The following is a 22,324-nucleotide window of genomic DNA, read 5'->3' as shown; positions in this document are numbered from 1 at the left end:
CTCACAGGCTGGGGAGCGATCCTAGAAGGACACTTGACTCGGGGTCTGTGGAGGGACCACCATCTCTCATGGCACATCAACCATCTGGAGATGTTGGCTGAATTTCTTGCTCTAAAGAATTCCCTCGCAGATCTCAGGGGGCATTATATGCATCATGTGTCACTCAGAGCGGTTTACATCACTGGGGCTTAGAATATAGGAGCAGACATCCTGTTGAGACAGGGGCTGAGGCCCGGGGAATGGAGGCTCCACCCTGAGGTGGTGGAGCAGATATGGAGTGTGTTTGGCCAGGCACAAGTAGATCTGTTTGTGTCTCGAGAGACGTCTCACTGTCCACTTTGGTTCTCCCTCATGCATCGAGCTCCTCTTGGACTGGATGCTTTGGTACAAACGTGGCTGAGGCTCTGCTCCCGGGAGTTCTGGAAAGAGTTTGCAGCTCATAGGGACAGGTCTCTCAACTGAGGTTGTAAAGACCATTCTACATTCCAGAGCTCCCTCCACGAGGAAACTTTATGCCTTGAAGTAGAGAGTTTTCACTTCATGGTGTAGTGACCGTCAGTTGGACCCAGTTAACTGCCCGGTTGGTACAGTGCTGGAGTTCCTGCAGGAGCGGTTCACTGCAGGTCTATCCCCGTCCACTTTGAAGATTTATGTGGTGGCCATAGGTGCTTACCACATTCCTTTGGGTGGAATGTCTTTGGGTAAAGATCCGTTAGTATCTCGTTTCCTCCGTGGTACTCTGAGGCTGAGGCCTGCAGCTCATACCAGGGTGCTGACATGGGATCTGGCCATTGTCCTTCAAGGCCTTTCCCTGGCTCCCTTCGAGCCACTGGAGGAGGTTCCAGCTAAGTTCCTGACCCTAAAAGCTTTGTTCCTCCTCGCTATCACTTCTCTTAAAAGGATAGGAGATTTGCAAGCACTGTCAGTTGCACCTTCGTGCTTGGAATTTGCACCTGGCACAGTTAAAGCGTTACTTCATCCTAGACCATGTTATGTTCCAAAGGTCCCCACTAATGTGGCCAGATCTATCATGCTGCAGGCCTTTTGTCCTCCTCCCTTCCAGAATTCGGACCAGGAAAAGAAAAATCTGCTATGCCCAATCAGGGCGCTAGATGCCTATGTCCACAGAGCTGCCCTGTGGCGTAAATCTGAACAGTTGTTTGTATGTTTTGGGCCCCCTAACAAAGGGTCACCTGCATCTAAGCAGAGAATGAGCAAGAGGGTGGTTGAGGCTATCTCACTTGCTTATGAATCGGTCGGACAGCCTTCACCTATGGCTGTCCGTTCCCATTCTACTAGGAGTATGACGGCCAAGGCCTCCAAGGCCCTTATGACAGGAGTTGCTCTCCAAGATATTTGTGATGCGTCCTCACCGCACACATTTGTAAGGTTCTACTCTTTGAACTTGGACTCTACACCAGGGTCCCAGGTGCTCTCGTCCTAGTGCTGCTCCTCGCGATTTCACACTGGACAGACACACCCTTGAAAGGGAACGCCTCGGTTACGACTGTAACCTCAGTTCCCTGAAGAGGGAACGAGACGCTGCATCACCTTGCCATATCTCCTACAGATGGTGGACAACCAGAATGCCTATTACCGCCGCGCCAGCCGCCGCGGCGAAATCACCGCGGCGAAAATAAACCAGCCGCATTTCAAAGTCGTTCCCGAAATGACCGCCAGGTGGCGCAAAGGCACATTGTGCAAAACAGCAGCAATTGCCGTATTTTAAAATGTAAGTGGGTTAAATATAAAACCCTAAGCCTAATAGGCATATTTTTCATATATATAAATAGGCCTATTAGGCTACAACAGAATAGAACCAAAGATAGAATCAATTTTAGAACTGAAAAAATAGAATCAAAAGTTAAAAATAGAGACGATATTAGGAGCAATGACGCTGAATATTTTTACTATTCTATTGAGGAATTAGATAAATGAAGAGCTCTCGTGAGCGATACAATTGCATAGTAATTTATAGTGATTTCAAAAGCAGTCCTTAAAAAAATAAAATACATGGAGTAGTGTGGCATAATTTTTGAGAGATTACGCGGAACGCGTTTTAGTTAAGATCCTGGTTTCAATGCCCTTAATGTATATAGGCTAGGCTACTGCTTAAAAAAAATGTCACAACGCGTTTTGAGATGGTTTTGAATTAAACATTGAAGTTTAAAATGTAGTGTTTTGGCACACCAGGCCGAGTGGCGTTACGCATTGTTCGAAAATCAGGTTTTATTCTGGCATGTTGAATTGGCGTTAGAATTTTTTTTTAGATTTATTAGATTTAGATTTTAGATTTCGTTAGATTTATTTTTCTCATAACAGCTAAAATAACTTAATATATGCCTTGTCTTAATATGACCTACTTAATAGGCAACAGGCATATAATAGCCTATATAATAAATTAGTAAAACTTGGCCACTAAATATTTAATTTTCAATTATTTTAATAATCACAATTAAAGTTTTAATTTTATTAAATTGAACAAGCGCAACAATCAGCATTTAATCAAATATTCTAAAATATGTTTTATTAATAATAATGTTATTTCAACATAATATTTCGTTTTTTCGACATAATATGTGTGCGTGCAACAAGCAAGATGTGTATTTGTAAATCCGGTGATGCGTGCATTGATTTTTATCAATAAACTAGTGTTTTCTAACAGTGTCGACTGCAAAGATGAAGTTGACGATCGCCATATTTGTAGTGAACGCACCTAGAGAGAAATTCACATAAAGACATAATCAGAGAGTAGCCTTTTTCTTTTCGTTTTGAATTATTTCATTTGAAGACATTTCAAGCTTTGTGTATTTGATGTATTTATCATGTCTGTGTGAGGCATACGCTGAGTTTCGTTAAGTTAGGAGGATGAGATGCGCTCCAGCTGACGTGCAATGCAAGTGACCGCGCGGGCGCCTCCATGATTAGTGTCTGTTATATTTGCTTCTCTTACTTATTGAATCCAGGTAATTGGTTGATAAAAAATTGATTAAAATTAAGATACAATTTATAGAAAACGAAATTCACTTTAAAGAAAGGTTTTCTACTAAACAAAACTTAATGAAGTGGTCAAAATCATGTCTGACTCACTCCATATCCATCTCTCGATATAATGCATCCTATCTTACTCGTGCTGTTCACTTTTCATATTCAACATATATGGAAAAAAATAACATTATAATATTCTAACAAATATGATACTAAATGAGATTATTTAATGGCTACAACAGTATAGTAGGCCTATAGACTCTATTTTGTACTCTATTATAGTACAAATTGCTGCACATTAATTTAATTAAATTAAACCTTGTAACGAATTCACACTGTAGGGTAGACTGTGTACAGAGACACCTTAAATAACTTGCGTTCGCAGCAAGCACAAGTTGTGATTTTTTTCTGTGCACTTGCATATTAGTGTCAGCTGGGAAGGAAATATAGAGACCAGGGGCCCTATTTTAACGATCTGAAACGCAAGTGTCAACGCGCAAAGCGCAAGTAACTTTGTGGGCGGGTCTTGGCGCTGTTGCTATTTTCCCGGCGGGATAAATGACTCTTGCGCCAGGCGCAAATCTAAAATGGGTTGGTCTGAAGAGCTTCATTATTCATAGGTGTGGTTTGGGCGTAACGTGAAATAAACCAATCAGAGCGTCATCTCACATTCCCTTTAAGAGCAGGCGCGCTTGTTCTAAAGCGGATTCCTATTATAACGGCGGGTTCCCATTCAGTCGGTCAACTCGGTACAACACATAAGACTATGGGATATCGCGCTCTAGCGCCATCTGCTGAAGACACCTTTATTCACGCCTGAAAGGCAAATGACGCATGACGACGTGGGCGGGGCCACCTGCCCACAGCATATAAATGCAGTCGTATGCGTCATATCCTTTGTTCTTCAGCTCTTCACCGTGCTGCTAGAACGCCATCACGCCACAATCTTCATAGGAAAAAAAGCGCCCACGGTGGTGATTCCTATTGAAAGGCACAACAGAGAAAAGTTTTAAAAGCATAAGTTTAGCATTGCTAACTAAAGCTAATTAATTCTTTTTCTCGGGGAAAAATGGCTAACAATAAAAATTCTCGCCCATGTCCAATGGCATGTGGCTACTTATTGTCTGAAAAAGATACACACGAGCACTGCCCGGTATGTTTGGGGATTGTCCACGCTAAGCTGGCTCTCTCCAACACGGGAACATGTATACACTGCCGACAGCTTCGTCGTTCGACACTCGAACGACGTGTAGCGTTTGTTGAACGAGTGCTCGAGAATACAGCGGATAGACACGGTCCGCTTCTGTCTTCAGGTACTGTTCCAGATACAGCACTAGCTGGTTTTGAGGAAACAGATACTTGGGGCGACCGTATGGAAGCCGGCGAGGTTATAGGGGATTTTAATAATGTTCCCCTGATAGCTTCATTGGAGTGTCGGGAGGAGGACTCTGTCTCGCTAGAAGCAGGCGAAGAGTTCATTGACGATAGTTTTCAGCCGGAGCAGGTCATGGCTTCCCCCTCACTCTCCGAGGCGACGGGGGGAAGTGAGTTTATGGAGGAGCCCTTCCTTGAATTATATCGAAGGGCGGCAGCAAAGCTGACAGTGGAGTGGCCTGCCCCTCCACCGGTTCAGAAAAGCTCACGTTTCGGCGGGTTCTATTTATCTCCGGTTCAAACTGTGGTAAGAACACATCTGCCGATTTACCCAGACTGTATAGCAGAGCTTACATCTTCATGGTCGAAACCCATGTCTACTCTTTCCCCGGTGTCGGGTATGAGTAAGTTCACCGACCTCGAAGGTGCACAGGAAGCCGGGTTAATGTCAGCTCCACCAATGGAGCATTCGCTTGCGACTTACTTGGCTCCAATGCATAATAGCGGTATCGCGGGCATCCCCACTCTCCCGTCAGGACCGTGTAGGTTCTCGTATAGACAGCTTAGCAGGATTTATAGTGATCAGGCCTGCACGGCTAGAGCCTTGAGCACAATGTCCTTGCTACAAACGTATCAGGCTATCTGCTTGGGGGAACTAAGCGAGGCTATGTCAGAGGGAAGACCGTGTGACGAGCTCATGGGGGAGGTGAGATCTACCGCTGATTATATACTGCGCACAACACGTTGCGCGTTGGTATCATTAGGTCATGCGATGGCCAGTACAGTGGTGGCTCAGCGCCATCTATGGTTGACTCTGGCGAACCTGCCGGAACGAGATCGGAATGCGTTCCTCGGCGCACCAATCTCTACCACGGGTCTGTTTGGTGAGGGTCTTGACGCGTTTCAAGCACGATTTGAAAATTCAAAAAAACAAGCAGAATCTCTCAGGGGTTCAATGCCCAGAAGGTTTAATAGACCAACACAATCACCTGCTCAGCCAGGCGTCGTCTCGACCGCCGCCAGCTAAAAGACCGGCTGCTGTAGCAGCGCCGAGACACAATGCTTGGGAGGCTAAACCTAGGCGAACGTACCCACAACCTAAACAGCAGGCGGGGTCGGGGAAGAAAGACCCGCCCCCAGCGAAAGGGAAATTTTTCTCCGCAGAAAGGAGGGGACGGCCGAATTCCTAGCTTGCAGGCGGGGGAGGATCATCGGCCCAGAGGCAGCCGCATTCTTCTCTCAGTGAAAAGGAGACCTTGCAAAAGAGCGGGTTCAGTTTTAAGTTCATTTTCAATAAAGAAACTTTGTGTTCAGCATTCAATGCCTCGTGTTATGATTTGTCAAAACAATCATGCAATGCCTCATGTATTGATTTGTCAGGACAATCAAAGTGTGTTGAAACCACCAAACTCAAAAATAAACCATGTGTTGTCAAAGGGGGAAAAAGCAGGGATATCCAATATCCAGCAATGCTCAATAAGAGAGATGGGGGTTTCCCCGGTGATGCCGGGAATCCTTGCTGTCAACCTGGAACGGTGGCGCGCATGCGCACCAACTCCATGGGTCCGTCGCACGATTCAGAGCGGTTATCGGCTGCAGTTCCTCTCACGCCCCCCCCGTTTCGGCGGGGTAATTACGACATCAGTGTCAGGGGAGGCTTCCCCAGTATTAAGAGAAGAAATTCGGGTTCTTCTCAGCAAAGCTGCAATTCAGGTGGTTCCACAGGGAAAAACGGAGGAAGGCTTTTACAGTCGTTACTTCCTCCTCCCAAAGAAAAATGGGGGCTTACGCCCGATTTTGGATTTACGGCAGTTGAACAAACACCTCAGATGTTACAAATTCAAAATGCTCACAGTACGTCATCTACTATCCTCTCTGCGTCCCCGGGAATGGTACACATCGGTGGATTTGACCGATGCGTATTTCCATGTCACGATTCACCCAGATCACAGACAATTTCTGAGGTTCTCCTTCGAGGGGACGGTATACGAATTTCAAGTCCTGCCGTTCGGGTTGTCCCTGGCACCGCGCATATTCACGAAATGTGCAGAAGCGGCACTGACTCCGCTGCGTCATCAAGGCATGAGAGTATTCGCCTATTTGGACGATCTACTCCTGGCCGCGGATACCAGGGAACAAGCATTATTGCAAACACAGACCCTTGTCTCCCACCTACGAGATCTGGGATTTTTAATAAATCTCAAAAAGAGCTCCCTAGTTCCGTGTCAGCGGATTTCATATCTCGGTTTAGAGATCGATTCAGTAAAGAACACAGCTACGCTGTCACTTCAAAGAGCCGAGAATTTTCGCAACTGCCTGAGTCTCTTCCGACTAGGACGGCGAATACGTTTTCACACAGTGTTGAGGCTGCTGGGGTTGATGGCCTCAATAATAACAGTCGTTCGACTCGGTCTCCTCTTTATGCGTGCGTTCCAGAGATGGGCGCTGAGCACTGGTCTAAATGTCACACGGCATTTAAACAGACAAGTAACGATAACGCCAGCGTGCGTTCGAGCTCTGGTTCCCTGGGGATCCCCGAGTCTATTGACAGAGGGAATCCCTCTAGGCAGAGTTACGTCACGTGTAGTAGTGACGACCGATGCATCCCTACATGGATGGGGAGCCCTATGCAAGGGGAATTCTGTGAGAGGAGAATGGTCGTCAACACTGAAGGGGCGCCATATAAATTATTTGGAATTGCAGGCAGTTCTTTTGGCACTGAAACACTTTGTGCAGCATCTGCACGGCGAACATGTGTTAGTCAGAACGGACAACACGACGGTAATATCATATATAAACAGACAAGGGGGCACACGTTCTCTTCCACTGCTGCAACTAACACATGCACTCCTAATATGGGCCAGCGAACACTTAGCGTCACTCAGGGCAGTGCATGTCCCGGGCCACCTGAATGGCGGTGCAGACCTGCTATCCCGGGGAGGACCACAGGTCAGGGAATGGCGTCTGCACCCGAGAATAGTGGCGCAGATTTGGGATCGGTTCGGCAGGGCCGAGGTCGATCTTTTTGCGTCCAGGGAAAACACGCACTGCCCGCTGTTTTTCTCGATAATAAACAGCAGCGCTCCGCTGGGTGTGGACGCGCTGTCTCATGTGTGGCCCAAAACTCTACTATATGCGTTTCCGCCGGTAGATCTGATACAGCCCACTCTGGACAGAGTGCGTCAGGAGGGTCTGTCACTAATTTTGGTAGCCCCGTGCTGGCCAACGAAAACATGGTACGCGGGTATCATGACACTGCTGTCCGGGACACCATGGTGTCTTCCCCAATGCAGGGATCTGCTGTCCCAGGCAGAAGGACAGATTCTACACCCCCGGCCGGAACTGTGGCATCTATGGGCCTACCCGCTGAGAGGGTGAATCTAGTAGCAGCAGGGCTCCCAATTAATGTTGTGGCCACGATACAAAGTGCTAGAGCACCATCAACAAGGGGGCTTTACGCGTCGAAATGGCGCATATTTGAACAGTGGTGCGGACAAAAGTCATTATCACCTTTTCAATGCCCGATTGCAGGAATATTAACTTTTCTGCAGGAATTGTTTGAAGAAGGTCGCTCACATTCCACACTGAAGGTTTATTTAGCAGCCATTTCGGCCTGTCACGAGGGTATTAATGGGTCCGCGCCAAGCGCGCACCCCCTGGCCGTTCGGTTCCTTAAAGGAGCGAAGCGGCTGAAGCCCGTTACAAAGTCGATGATACCATCATGGGACCTAACTGTGGTCTTGGAGGCTATGTGTGAACCTCCATTCGAGCCCTTAGAGTCATTGGATCTAAAGATGCTGTCTTATAAAACAGCCCTATTGCTCGCGCTGGCATCAGCGAAGCGCATTGGGGATCTTCATGCGCTATCAGTGCATCCCTCATGCATCCAGTTTGCACTGGATGGGTCTAAAGTGCTGTTGCGCCCGAACGCGGCGTATACACCAAAAGTCATGTCAGGGACTTATAGTTCACTCTCTTTCGAGCTGCCAGCTCTGTCAAACCTCTCGATTGACTCGGAGGAAGACAGGAGACTCCATGCGTTATGCCCTGTGCGAATTCTACGCAGGTATATTGAGCAGACGCAAGCAATGCGTTCATCCGACCAACTTTTTGTGTGTTTTGCCAACCCAGTTCGTGGGAAACCACTGTCTAAACAGCGTCTTTCGCATTGGATCGTAGAGGCGATTTCAATTGCATACAAAAGTAAAGGGTTAGCTCCACCAGCAGGGGTGCGGGCGCATTCTACGAGAGGCATGGCAACGTCGTGGGCGTTGTTTAGAGGGGTGTCAGTAGAAGATATTTGTGCGGCAGCCAGTTGGGCATCACCACACACATTTGTTCGGTTTTACCGACTAGATGTCACTGCTTTGACGGTGGCTCGGTCTGTGCTTACTGCAGGGGCGTTAGACCAAGGACCCTCGCTCTCTTGAAAAAGGGGTAATGTGGCGGTGCTGGCCCCTTACGTTTAGTTCAGCGACTTGGCAGGGCGTGAATATATGTCCCATAGTCTTATGTGTTGTACCGAGTTGACCGACTGAATGGGAACGTTGAGTTATGCATATAACTACTGTTCCCAGAAGGAGGGAAACGAGGTACAACACCTCTGGGCCCCGCGCAGTCGGAGGCTCGGTGAAGAGCTGGACTGAACAAAGGATATGACGCATACGACTGCATTTATATGCTGTGGGCAGGTGGCCCCGCCCACGTCGTCATGCGTCATTTGCCTTTCAGGCGTGAATAAAGGTGTCTTCAGCAGATGGCGCTAGAGCGCGATATCCCATAGTCTTATGTGTTGTACCTCGTTTCCCTCCTTCTGGGAACAGTAGTTATATGCATAACTCAACGTTTGCCAGACGCACGCGAGGAGCGGTTCACAGCCGAGGAGAGCAACGCTCTCGTCAGGGACGTTGGGGATGGAGAAACCCACCCAAATTAACTTCGGTTAAAAAGGCGTATGATAATTTGGGTAAATGTGTAAGCTAGATGTATGCTTTTATAATAAATTATCTATCTATCTATCTATCTATCTATCTATCTATCTATCTATCTATCTATCTATCGTAATAATGTATGATTTGCAAAAATGAAAACTGCTGCGTCTGTGTAGATGAGAGAATCAAAGTGTATGCTCACTCATTCAATAATCCCCTTACATTGAATTGGCTCTATCACTCTCTCTCCTCTCTCCACCTATAGCTGGTGTGTGGTGAGCGCACTGGCGCCGTTGTTCTGTGGCTGCCGTCGCATCATCCAAGTGGATGCTGCACACTGGTGGTGGTTGAGGAGAGACCCCTGATATGATTGTAAAGCGCTTTGGGTGTACAGTAGTACATATGAAAGCGCTATATAAATGCCTCATTCTATTCTTCTATTCTATGCGCGTTGTGCACACGCTACATTGATTATGGCCAAGCATGCGCCCTTAAAATAGCATATGAATAACATGCGCAACGCGCCACTGACTTTAAACCATTTTTTCCTGGTTAGTGGCGCAACTGTTTTCTAAACCTGCAAAATAGCATGAAGGAACGTTTGTGCTGGAACACGCCTCCTTTTTTGCGCTGAACCGCCCAGGGAGCGCAAGTTCATTCCCTAGTTTAGCGACGTGCTTCTGTGGAGGAAAAAACGCGCTTTGCGCGGGTGCAAAATAGGAATGATACATGCGTCGGTGTACAAAGTCAATTGCGCTGGGTGCAAGATAGGGCCCCAGGGGTGCGTTTCCCGAAAGCATCGTTGGCCAACTTTGGTCGCAAGTTCCGTCGTTACCAATAGAGTTCAATGGACATTGCGATGAACTTGCGACCATAGTTGGCCAACGATGCTTTCGGGAAACGCACCCCAGACCTCTTGGAACTTTAATTGAATACATAGCGTTGGTAAAGCATACTGAAATTACATCCCTACAAATTTATTAGGCCCTACTGAAAATAAATGTATCGAATTTAAGCAAAGTAGCCTAGATGTTAAGACTGTAAGCCCTTTGCTGTTTAACGTAGCCTATAAAGGACTCTTATAGCCGACTTTGTGTTAATTTAATTTGTAGAGGATTTTTTTAACTCAAACATTAACACTGAAATAAATGAAACTAAATTATTGTAAATTTTTTGGCACACCACGACGAGTGGTGCTATGCATTGTTCTAAAGCCAGGTTTTATTCTGGCATGTTGAATTAGTGTTCGACAAACGCGGCGGCGCGTTCATTTGAATGGAGAGCGCTTCTCGCTCGTGTGAGCGAACACACACTGGAACTTAAGGCCATGTCGCAACGCGTGAATCGTGGCCGAGTGGTTGAACTTACGTTACGATCATTTAGATGACACGGGTTCGAATCCCGAACTAACTTGGACTACTGGTATTTTTATATTAACCTATTAATGCATTTTATAGTCTATTGTTGATGCAGAGAGATTTGTCTAGTTCTAAAACATAGTTTTTTGCTTAGCCTATTTACAAAATAAAATCACCATGCATTTCCATTTTACACTAAGGAACAAATATTATACAATGACTTTACTTCTGTAGCCTATAATAATTCCAATCGTAATTTCAAAAGCAGTTCTGTTAACAAAAAATTATATATATATATATATATGACGTTTAAACGACAAACAATAAAATCAGAACCAGTATTCTGTTGCGTTCATGGTTCCAGTGGCAGTAATGCATCCACGGCTTTTCAAAATGTCACAAAGCCTTTTGAGATTGTTTTGAATGAAATATTGAAGTTTATAATTAAGTGTTTTGGCACACCACGACGAGTGGCAAACTCTTTGTTTTGTTTTGCAAACTCAGCTAGCCTGTGGGGGGTTTGGAGAAGGCAATAGTTATATCTGCTTTAAATGCTTTATCGTGGGGGTGCAGGACAGAGGTGTTAATGTTCCGTCTTTCATATGGAGAGTGTCGGAGCCAGCCTGATTAGCAGGCAAAGGCAAAATTCTTTTAAGGATTAATCTCAAAATCTCCAAAAGTCCATAGCCTATGTACAGTAGGCCCTATATCTTATTAAATTATATATTGTAGTTTTATTGATTGTATTTAAAGGTTTTCCACACACAATTTCAATTTAGCAGATACAGAGCTCTTTAATTCGCGACCCACCTCGTTTTATTGTAAGGTGAATTCAGCAAGGCATGTTGTATCTTTGAAGGAACAAAAGCTATTTGTTACAGTTTTTTCTTTCGTGATTTGTGTGGATGACACACAGCGACATATACAGTATTATCAGCTGTATGGTGTTTTTTTACGCTGAAATGCTTAATTTCGAGAAAGACCCGCCGCGCGCAGTGAGGGAGACCAAACTTACTAAAAAATATCCAGCGCGAGAGAGGCAAAGAAAAACGCCTGTTCTTAATTTATGTTGCTTTGAACTTTTTTCGTTTTGTACCGTTTTAATTTTTTAATTTAGCTGCAATTTCTTTGACAATAGAAATTTAAAATGTTGCAAGAATAAGATTCTGTGTTTCTTATTTTGCATCACAAAGGGAATAAACTCTATCGATGCAACCCTGTTTAAATAAATAAACTGTCCCGACACTTTATTCATAGGCTACCTTGAAATGTGCGATGGGTTTTCAAACTTAATTAATTTTCTTTTTCTTTTACATGTTCATTGTTTATTTTTTAATTGAAAGCAATACTGTAGGCTATTGAAAGTATTTTTCTGATTTGTTCGATCTGTTTTGAAAAATGTCTTCCGTTGCTATGGCCGGGTATCACTGTCAGTCATCTCAATCTCGTGAATGATTCACACACAAAAAAAATAATATTTTAGCAGATTAAAGACGAGCTTCATCATCTTAATTTTCTGGTGCAATCGGCTGACAGTCTTCCTTCATCAGATGTGTCGTCTTTGCAGCGGCTCAACTGGAATGTAGCCACTTTATGTTGTAATGCACAATTGATAATTAAACAAGATGATTGACTTTAATAAACAGATGCATATTTAAGCATCAAGAACGGAAAAACATAAACACTGTTGGCTACACTGAGATTCGATCTCAGATCGTTTGAAGCTCCGGGAGGCTATTGTTAATGCATAGCCTAGGTCTACTATTTTTACAAACTTACCTTTTAAAATGCCGCAGTTGCTGCTGTTTTGCCCTGTCACTTGCGCCACCCGGTATAGCCTAGTCATTTCGCGAACGACTTTGAAATTCGACTGGTTTATTTTTGCTGCAATTGATATTTGATTTCAATTGATAATCATAACAACATGTAAGCCTATTTAATTCTGAATATAACAAAGAATGCTTAAACCGACTAACATCGGTTAGTAACTGAAGTCCTGAAAATGTTTTAATTTTACGGTAAATTATTTTAATTTATTTCACTGTTATGTTTCAGTTAATAAATCTACAAACACATTAAAATAACACGAAGTAAATGACAAGTAACTTATTGACATAGCCTTTCTAAATTATATAAAAAAAATGTTAACGTGTGTCTACTTTGTTTAAATTTAATGAATTTGAATTCGTTTAACCACAATATTTATCTTGAATTTATCTGTGACCTCAGATCAGATTACTGCCGCGGCAGATTACGTCATAAAGAGAATAAACTGACACTTTTCAAAGTCTGTGATTATAGCGCCACTCAGCGGTAAAAGGCAGCAAATACACATCCCAATTTTGCCGCCGCGGGAACGGCGGTGGTAAAAGTCTCATTCTGGTTGTCCACCATCTGTATGTACCTGTCAGCAACTACTTCAGACTTTTACGAAGCTAGCACTGCTCTGTTTTGGGCAGGTTTTATAGTTTCCTGGTTCATGACGTCACCTGCCTCTGGTGTTCCATGACACCATTGGACGGATTTTACATGTGCTTCAAGACGTCATCACGTGAAGTGTTCCCTTAGTGTCAATCGACGCAGCGTCTGGTCCCCCTATTCAGGGAACCGAGGTTAAAGTCGTAACCGAGGCGTTCTGTTTCTATTACAATTACTTCCCTTCCAAACTATTCCTATGCTGTTCTATCTACCTCTACCACAAACTTTAAAACACAAACCAAACACCAATATCTGTCAAATCTAAGTACGTCCTGTGTTTTAAATTTGAATATACACCAGCAACCGAAGAGTCGTCCCTCTAAAAGGCTTATGGACCAATATGGACAAATAATTAAAAAAAATCCCAAAAGCTCTTAAAAATCTTAAAAGTCAATACAGAGGGACATACAAATAATTCTAATAAATTAATTAAAAAGCAGTGATTTTTGGGTTAAAAAGGCCTCCTGCTGTCAGCTCTCTACTCATTGCTTCTTTGTTTTTCTCCCGCTTGTGTCCTTGTCATATTCATTCAACTCAAAACTCTGTTTGTGAAATTTAAGGTCCTTTAAAACAACTTTCAACATCTCCTTTGCGTCTCCAACTAAATTTTTTATTAGAAAAAATGACAATTCTCCAAATGGTGGATTTGACTGACAGTTGTGAACCTCTTATCCCCAGAAACACTGCAGAAAAACTAATGACTAAAAGAGATGATTTTCATGTGGAACACTTTCCTTAACCTTTTGTTCCTCTAGTTTTACAATCATTTTGAAATGAAATTTAGCAAGTTCTTCTGCAAAGTACTTTTTTGTCACAGCACTTTAAAAAGTAGCTGGTTGTTTAAACAAAGGTATGAAAAAAAAATCCAGCTTTAATTAGGAGTTAAAACAACTCTCTCCTTCAGTCCCAGTGGAAGGACAAAATTAATATCCTTTAAAAACCAAACGACAGAATGTGCCACACAACACGCGCGGTTGTTTCAGCAGCATATTGACAGTACAGAGAAATGAGATGGCTGAAAATGTGAAAGGTGAATCAGAGGGTCAATGTGTTTAATTTAAAAGCACATCCACTTCACAAAAAAAAGTCAATATTTTGTCCCAGGGAGCCGATCTGAATGAGAACAACATGAAAAATATTACCATTTCACATCACAATTTTAATCACACCACACAATCACAGAAGATAACATAAAAAAAAAATATATATATATATACATAATCTATCATTGATGACCCATCAATTACAAATTAACGTATTTGACAACATTACATATTACACAACCATATATACATAATGTAAAAACTTACTTGCTATACTCAGGTAAATTGAAGGGCTGGTTTTGTTTTCTCCATTGCGTTCATTAACAGCCTGTACGTAATACCGTCCTGCGTCTGCTGCTGTCGTACCCAACACCACGAGCTGATTGTCCAATGTTATTGCTCTGAAACCAAAAGAGAAACACACAAAACACATGTAAGAATGGTAAACAAGACTGTCCACTTGCGTTTTCATTTCCTTTCTAATCTCAGGGTGACCTGTACCAAATCAATTTGCTTATTTGTAAAACTGAGCCAAGTGAAGTACTAATGAAAGCACATGAGTGTTTCATTATTTTAGTTCTGGATGGCCTCATCGGCGAGAGGGCAACGTGATAATTACTCGTTTCAGCACACGTGCACAAATCAATACATCACTGGACACAATGAAAAATGAACGTGCACAAACACGTATACATGTCCACTTACATTAACCAAGGCTTTTCACCACTTTTTGAACCGATATTTTTATCTCTCTCGAGGACAGGAAAAAAATAACTCGCCAAAGAAAAACACAACAAAATGAATAAGGAAAGAAGGGAGAGTGGGTTTTCATGTTCCTCTATGGCCGGTGTTCAATAGCGCTCTTGTGAGAAACGTCAATAGAGCTTTCAAATTTTCACACACACATGACACAATCACACCTTTATATGAGGCAAGTTTTTAGAAGCACTAAGAGCTCCATACTGTAGTCACCATAAAAGAAGTGTCACCGCCACAACTAGATGTGCCACACCCAGCGAAACTGCTGAAAGCCCCGGACAAAATGACATTACTGTCTGTCAGAACTCCACAGAGATTTTAGACTGCTGCTGAAAAGCCTTGTCTAAAAAAGTGAAGGAAACAGGGGGGAAAAATACAGACAGATGCTTACACATATCAACTTTTAATTCAAATATAGTATACTATATACAGCTGATATAAAAAGTCTACACAACCCTGTTAAAATGCCAGGTTCTTGTGATGTAAAAGAATGAGACAAAGATAAATCATGTCAGAACTTTTTCTACCTTTAATGTGACCTATAACGTGAACAATTCAATTGAAAAACAAACTGAAATCTTTGAGGGGGGAAAATAAAAAATAAAAAACTCACAATAACCTGGTTGCATAAGTGTGCACACCCTTAAACTAATACTTTGTTGAAGCACCTTTTGATTTTATTACAGCACTCAGTCTTTTTGGGTAGGAGTCTATTAGCATGGCACATCTTGACATGACAATATTTGCCCATTCTTCTTTGCAAAAGCGCTCCAACTCAGTCAGATTGCGAGGACATCTCCAGTGCACAGCCCTCTTCAGATCACCCCACATATGTTCAATTGGATTCAGGTCTGGGCTCTGGCTGGGCCATTCCAAAATGTTAATCTTCTTCTGGTGAAGCCATGCTTTTTGTGGATTTGGATGTGTGCTTTGGGTTGTTGTCGTGCTGAAAGGTGAACTTCCTCTTCAACGGACGCCTGAAGGTTTTGTGGCAAAATTGCCTGGTATTTGGAAGTGTTCATAATTCCCTCCACCCTGACTAATGCCCCGGTTCCAGCTGAAGAAAAACAGCCCCAAAGCATGACGCTGCCACCACCATGCTTCACTGTGGGTATGGTGTTCTTTGGGTGATGTGCAGTGCAAACATACCTTATGGAATTATGGCCAAAAAGTTCAACCTTGGTTTCATCAGACCATAACACATTTTCCCACGTGCTTTTGGGGGACTTGATGTTTGTTTTTGTAAACTTCAGCCGGGCTTGGATGTTTTTCTTTGTAAGAAAAGGCTTCTGTCTTGCCACCCTACCCCATAGCCCATTCATATGAAGAATACGGGAGATTGTTGTCACATGTAGCACACAGCCAGTACTTGCCAGTACTTGCCAGAAATTGCTGTAGGCCTCTTGGAAGCCTCCCTGACCAGTTTTCTAATCGTCTTTTCATCAATTTTGGAGGGACGTCCAGTTCTTGGTCTCTGTTGTGCCATATTTTCTCCACTTGATGATGACTGTCTTCACTGTGTTCCATGGTATATCTAATGCTTTGGAAATTATTTTGTACCCTTCTCCTGACTGATATCTTTCAACAATAGCCGCGTTTCCATTACCCTTCAAATTGCGCAAATTGAAATTGCGAATTGAAAATACGCCCAATGGAAACACGTCAATTTCACAAAAACTCGCATTTATCACAAAAAAGTTTTTACGCTTGGTTTTTCAGGCAATTCGAAAAAGAAATATTTCGCAAAACTGCAATGGAAACAGTTTTTGCGCATTTGCAGGTCACCTGACGTAGGTGACGCGGTGTGTTTGGACAGAATACGAGAGAGTTCTTTATTAAATTCATAAAAGACAAAAGAATTACAGGAATAATGTATTCTAAACCTCAAATAAATGTCACAATCAAGACCTTGAAGCAGATATGAGGGAGAAACACTCAGAAACACCTCATGTGCCACTCACAAGTATAATAAGGGTCGTTCCTTACCATTAATGCTTTGAAAACACACATACATCTCCTTCGATTAATAATAATGGCTAGTGCAGTGGCTGGGAAACCTACCAACGTCCGTTGCCATGGTTTTTGGAATGATTTTACTTATCGCGAGAGGAAAAACGGAAGTTTTAGTCGCATAACATCGTTAATGGAAATGCCGTCATTTCGAAATAGTTTTTTGTCGACATTTAGAAAAAAAAAAATCGCAAAAGTTTTGCGCAAATCTGTAATGGAAACGTGCCTAATGAGATCCCTCTGATGCTTTGGAAGCTCTCTGTGGACCATGGCTTTTGCTCTGAGATGCAACTAAGAAAATGTCAGAAAAATCCAACCAGAACAGCTGAACTTTATTTGTGATTAATCAAAGTCACTGTAAATGATGGCAGGTGTGTAATGACTTCTATTTAACATGAGTTTGAATGTGATTGGATAATTCTGAACACAGCCAAATGGTGTGCACACCAGGGGCATGTTCAAGTTCAAAACGGTGCACAACGTTTTGCTACGGTTTCCGGGTTGAACGTCATGTTTCCTGGAAACGGCGTGCACCGGTGTGCAACGGGGTTTGAGATGCGTTTTCTCTTGTTTGGTGGGTGTGTCAGAACTGCTGTCCAATCAGCAGCAACATGTATATAAAGCACGCGGTATTAAAATGAACTCGCACAATGGGTTCAAGGAAAGTAATTTACAAATGTGTTCGATGCAGCTCGGTATACGCAACAACTGAGGATATTAGAAGACATGTTTGTCGTAGGTTTTATTGTAAAAATATAGGATATCAACATAATGATGTAGTTGTTTATATTTTTAGCTTCATTGCAAGTGTATGACATTTGGTATAGAAATAAACAATGGTAATTAAGTGCTTTTCCTAAAAATGAGAAAGAAAATACAGGGTATTAAAACAGTATGAACTACAAATAAAGTCAGTATGTGAGGCTAAATAGATGTGTTTTAGTCTGAATTAGGTAAGATGTGTGCTTCCATTTCAGTTTCAGCAATCCCTTCACTCTTTTGTTCTGGGCGGCAAGTGCAGTAACTGTAACATTGGGCATATTTTGTAGTATTAAATACATTTATACCGACTTCATCAGGCTCAGAAAATTCTTCACAAAGAACACAAAGAATGGCCTTCTCAGCTGCCATAGTTGCAACTCTTGCGTCATCAGAACAGTGTGTTCAACGCATCACCGTTTCTGTTTTAAAAACGTTGTGCAACGTTTTGTCGGGGCTGAACGCAGCCCAGATCACTGTATGGTTTTTATTTGTCATTTTTCCCTCTCGAAGATTTCAGTTTGTTTCTCAATTAAATTGTTCACATTATAGGTCACATTAAAAGTGAAAAAAGTTCTCACATTTATCTTTGTCTCATTCTTTTACAATCACAAGAACCTGGCATTTTAACAGGGGTGTGTAGACTTTTTATATCCACAGTATGTATATATATATATATGTGTGTGTGTGTATGTGTGTGTGTGTGTGTGTGTGTGTGTGTGTGTGTGTGTGTGTGTGTGTGTTTTGTGTGTTGTGATACTAAATAGGGTATGTTGTCGCAATGAGGACTTGTTGTTTTTAACACAGGTTTGAAAAGAATCATTTTCAACTAAAAAAAATTGGTCTTCCACAAAATATGTATTTAAATATATATATATATATATATATATATATATATATATATATATATATATATATATATATATATATATATATATATATATATATATATATATATATTTAAAATTGCTTTTCAGCTAAATTTAAATAGCAAAATAAATATGAAATTTATGAAACTACAAAAATGGAAAGGGTGACACAAAACAACCATTGTTTTCAACATCAAAAATTGCAAATAATTAACTATATTAAATTGCAAATTGCCCCGGTCTGACATTATTCTGAAAAATACTTTTATCCTGAGAACACAGTTTATCATTTCTGTGAAATCTACCTACATTATATAATATTATATTATAGGTTGAATGAATGCTAGTGTGGTTTAATTGTGTTCACTTGTGTACGCAAAAATATGATGATATTGACATTTTATTTTGGAAGACCAAATTAAAATCAAACAAAAACAAATCTATAATCTGAAAGAGCTGTTTGAATCTAATGAACAAGCATTTATTATAGTTAATGGGATACAGCCCTAACATAAAATCAACATTTATTTATTGTTGTATTCGATTAAGACGTACATTATGTTGTCCATTTAGTAGTGCGCAAGTTATACTTTTAAAAGTTGAAAGTTCCCTTTCATTGTAATGGCATGAAAAGAAGCGACAAAAGAGCACTTTTGCTGTCTTTGAAATTCTCTATGTTCCAGGGAAAAAAGTCTTACAGGTTTGGAACAACATGAGGGTGAGTAAATGCTAATAGAATATTAATTTTTGGATTGAACTATCCCTTTAACAAGAAAGTTCAGGAGTCTGTTCTTACAGTACGTATATGGTGAAGTTATCATTTCCATTATATAACCATAAAACATGGTGGAAATTCCAGGTAGAAGGATACTGTTGGGATTACACACTGAAGGGCTGCTGTGAGCAGACTCTTTCAGCACTGCTTTAACTCAACCTCAATAATTTAAATTACATCTAAGAATAAAAATGATGCTGTAGCAACTCAAATAATGACAAAGATGACAATGAAGAGGAGAAAGAAAAAAAAAACATTTGTCGTGACTTTGACTATTCGTTTATGTAAGTGTAATTTCTCCCAAATCCTGACGCAACGGCAGACCTCCGAAACGGTGGCCAAAGCCTACAGTAATCTAAAAACAGAGGAGCTCAGTGTTTTAATGCATGAGCCACCGTGTAATGTCAATAAAGTCTAGTCATGGGTGACTGTCCACATTTAAATATATAGAGCTCTTTTGTCGACATTTCAGCGAGCGGGTTCATTTTGATTACTGGACACATTTGCTAATGCATGTACGCACATACAGACTCAAGGTGAAAGAGGAGGAACCATTAGAAACTAAACAGCCTATACTCTGACTTCAATATGGCAGAGCTTTTAGGGCAGGAAATGTGAATCAGACAAGCAAACAAGCGGTAAAACAAGAGAGATGGAGAGAAGGATAAGCCTCTGAGATATTTAATGGGCACTGGATGTTGTTCATATGGAGTTCAAGGTGAAATAAAGTCAGAGAGACAAGGAGAGGACAGACTGGGAAAGAGAGAAACCACATGAAAACGTCAAGAATAAGCGTTTTAATCTATCTCCTGTAAGGAAAAAAAAATCCCTTTGAACTCAGAGTCTTTAATTCCAGCCTCTCCATCCAGGGGAAAAAAAAGAGGGAAGGGAAGGGAAAATGAAAAAAGAGAAGTCTAGCACTCGGCCCAAAATGAATCCACAGTGGAAAAATCTCAGCATGGGATGTTTTCACACTTTCAGCTTTAACTTTAAAATATAAGATATTCCAGGCCTTCAACTAATACTTTCATGCCAGATTTAAGAAAGTTAAGTGTAAGGTGAAGTGTGTTATGGTCCAGATTCAATTTAGCTAATTTCACACATTTAAATAGTTTACCTAAAACTGATTCACTCATTTACTTACTCTCACGCCATTCCAAATCTGTATGACGTACCCCACTGTAGTCAAACAGGGATTTTTGGCTAAACTATCCCTTTAAGATCCCCTAAAAATGATCACCTATATAACATCTACTACTGTATGTACATCTATAATTAGATGTTTGTGATTTCTAAGTTGATTGCAATTTTGCCAGAACAGACTTTTAATTTGAAGTGAAAAAAGCAGTAAGTGAGTTTGGAAAAAGCTGTTTGGAAAGCACAATTACTTTCAAGATTCTGATTTGTCTCGCTAGTGGAGCAGAAATCACTTTTATTCTTTTGAAATACTCCAACTGTTGCTTTGGCAGGGAATGAGTTAAACCATACACAACGAGTGCACTAAATACTTAACAGCAGTGCTGAAATTATTATAAGGTTGTGACAATAGGGAAAAATAGAGGAATAGAGAGCACCGTTGGAAAGAAAGACAGGCAGACTAACAAATTGAGTTTCCAAGCCAGGAAACTGTACTTCGACTAAATTTGACTTTAAAATTGCTCCCAAGGTCACAATAAACATATATGTACACACAAAAAGAATGCTAACTGTGAAATATAAAGGTAGAGAGCAGAAAAGCATAGTGTTGAATATTTTTCAGTCATGTTAATCATAGAAAATACATCAAATGCAACATACAATACACTGTTAATTGGTCAAATATGCAACTCTATATAGCTTGCATAGTGCACATATTAAAGATTCCTCCAGGATCATTGCATAAAATGAGTAATTATGCAATGAAGGACATTAGTGTGCTGTGTATTAATGTGGGAGTAAATATCAGGTGGTGAATTCCAGCTGTAAACGCTTGCTTCACAGCAGCCAGCGTTTAGCAGGGATGTTGTTCAGTTGTTAATGAGGGTTACTGTCCTTGTGCATGGTTATTTTTGTGCTTATGGTTATGAAAGTATTTCAAAGGGGCGATGACTCGCATGAAGGCGTATTGTTGGATGTTGTAGATGTCCTGGAGGCAAGGGGATGTACATACATCTGTGCCGCTTTTAATTGCTGGTCTATACGCAAGTAGGAGACATTTTTACCTTGTGCATTATGTGTTGCACCATGAGCTACATGTTTTTGAAGCCATAGTTCTTTCCTCTTTGTCGCCATATCTCTGTTCGAAATCTGCAATTGCAGTTATTCGCGGAATTATCAACTTTGAATGATCCAATGTTTTGAGGAGAATGTGCGGCTGTCAGTTTTGGTATTACACCGCGCCGGTGTGGATACTGTCATTCGGAATCACAGATTCTACTTTTTGGAAGTATGACCAACTTAAGAATTTTCACCGGAAAATGTCGTCTGAACAAGTAACATCCACTTTTGTTCTGACCAACTAAGGGGAAAAAAGCATTGCAGTAAATCGCGCTGATTAAATCTAACGATCGCTTATCATATCACGTCAAACCATGCAAATTATACTTTGTTCTCAAACTGTTAATGTTAACAACATCAGCATTGCGTGACTACATTTAATGCCCTTCCGATATTTCTCCTTGTTTTCGCACGGGCCCGGTTGCAGTCTCTTTTTTTCTGTAGCCACTCCTAAGTCCAAAAGGTTACAACGTTTTAACCTTTCTGGATCCGCCATCAAATTGATAAGTTTAATTATATCAAGTGCTGTGAGAAAAGGCTATAAATCTCCACCTCCAACATCCTCACACAATATAGCCCACTAGCCGAGACACCTTCTTTACTGTATGTGCACAGATGTGACGTAATGATGCAAAGACATGCTCGAATTTCCCACGGAAATCCACCAGTACCACTGGAATTAAAAACATTATTACAAGCTTACCGTTTTGAATCGAGCTGAAGG

At 41.6% G+C, this 22,324-nt stretch overlaps 1 protein-coding gene across 1 annotated transcript in view; it reads right to left on the bottom strand.

Annotated features, from left to right (window-relative positions):
- The window catches only part of sdk1b (sidekick cell adhesion molecule 1b), a 246,457-nt gene that overhangs the window by 119,018 nt on the left and 105,115 nt on the right, over positions 1–22,324 (bottom strand). The window contains exon 6 of the mRNA XM_079896655.1: positions 14,440–14,573. Within this exon, the coding sequence (XP_079752781.1) occupies positions 14,440–14,573 (134 nt within the window). The remainder of the gene's footprint in view (positions 1–14,439; positions 14,574–22,324) is intronic.

The sequence above is a fragment of the Squalius cephalus genome (assembly GCF_949319135.1).
Source record: "Squalius cephalus genome assembly, chromosome: 2".
In the NCBI taxonomy this organism is placed as follows: domain Eukaryota; kingdom Metazoa; phylum Chordata; class Actinopteri; order Cypriniformes; family Leuciscidae; genus Squalius; species Squalius cephalus.
This window is presented reverse-complemented; position numbering and strand designations above follow the sequence as displayed.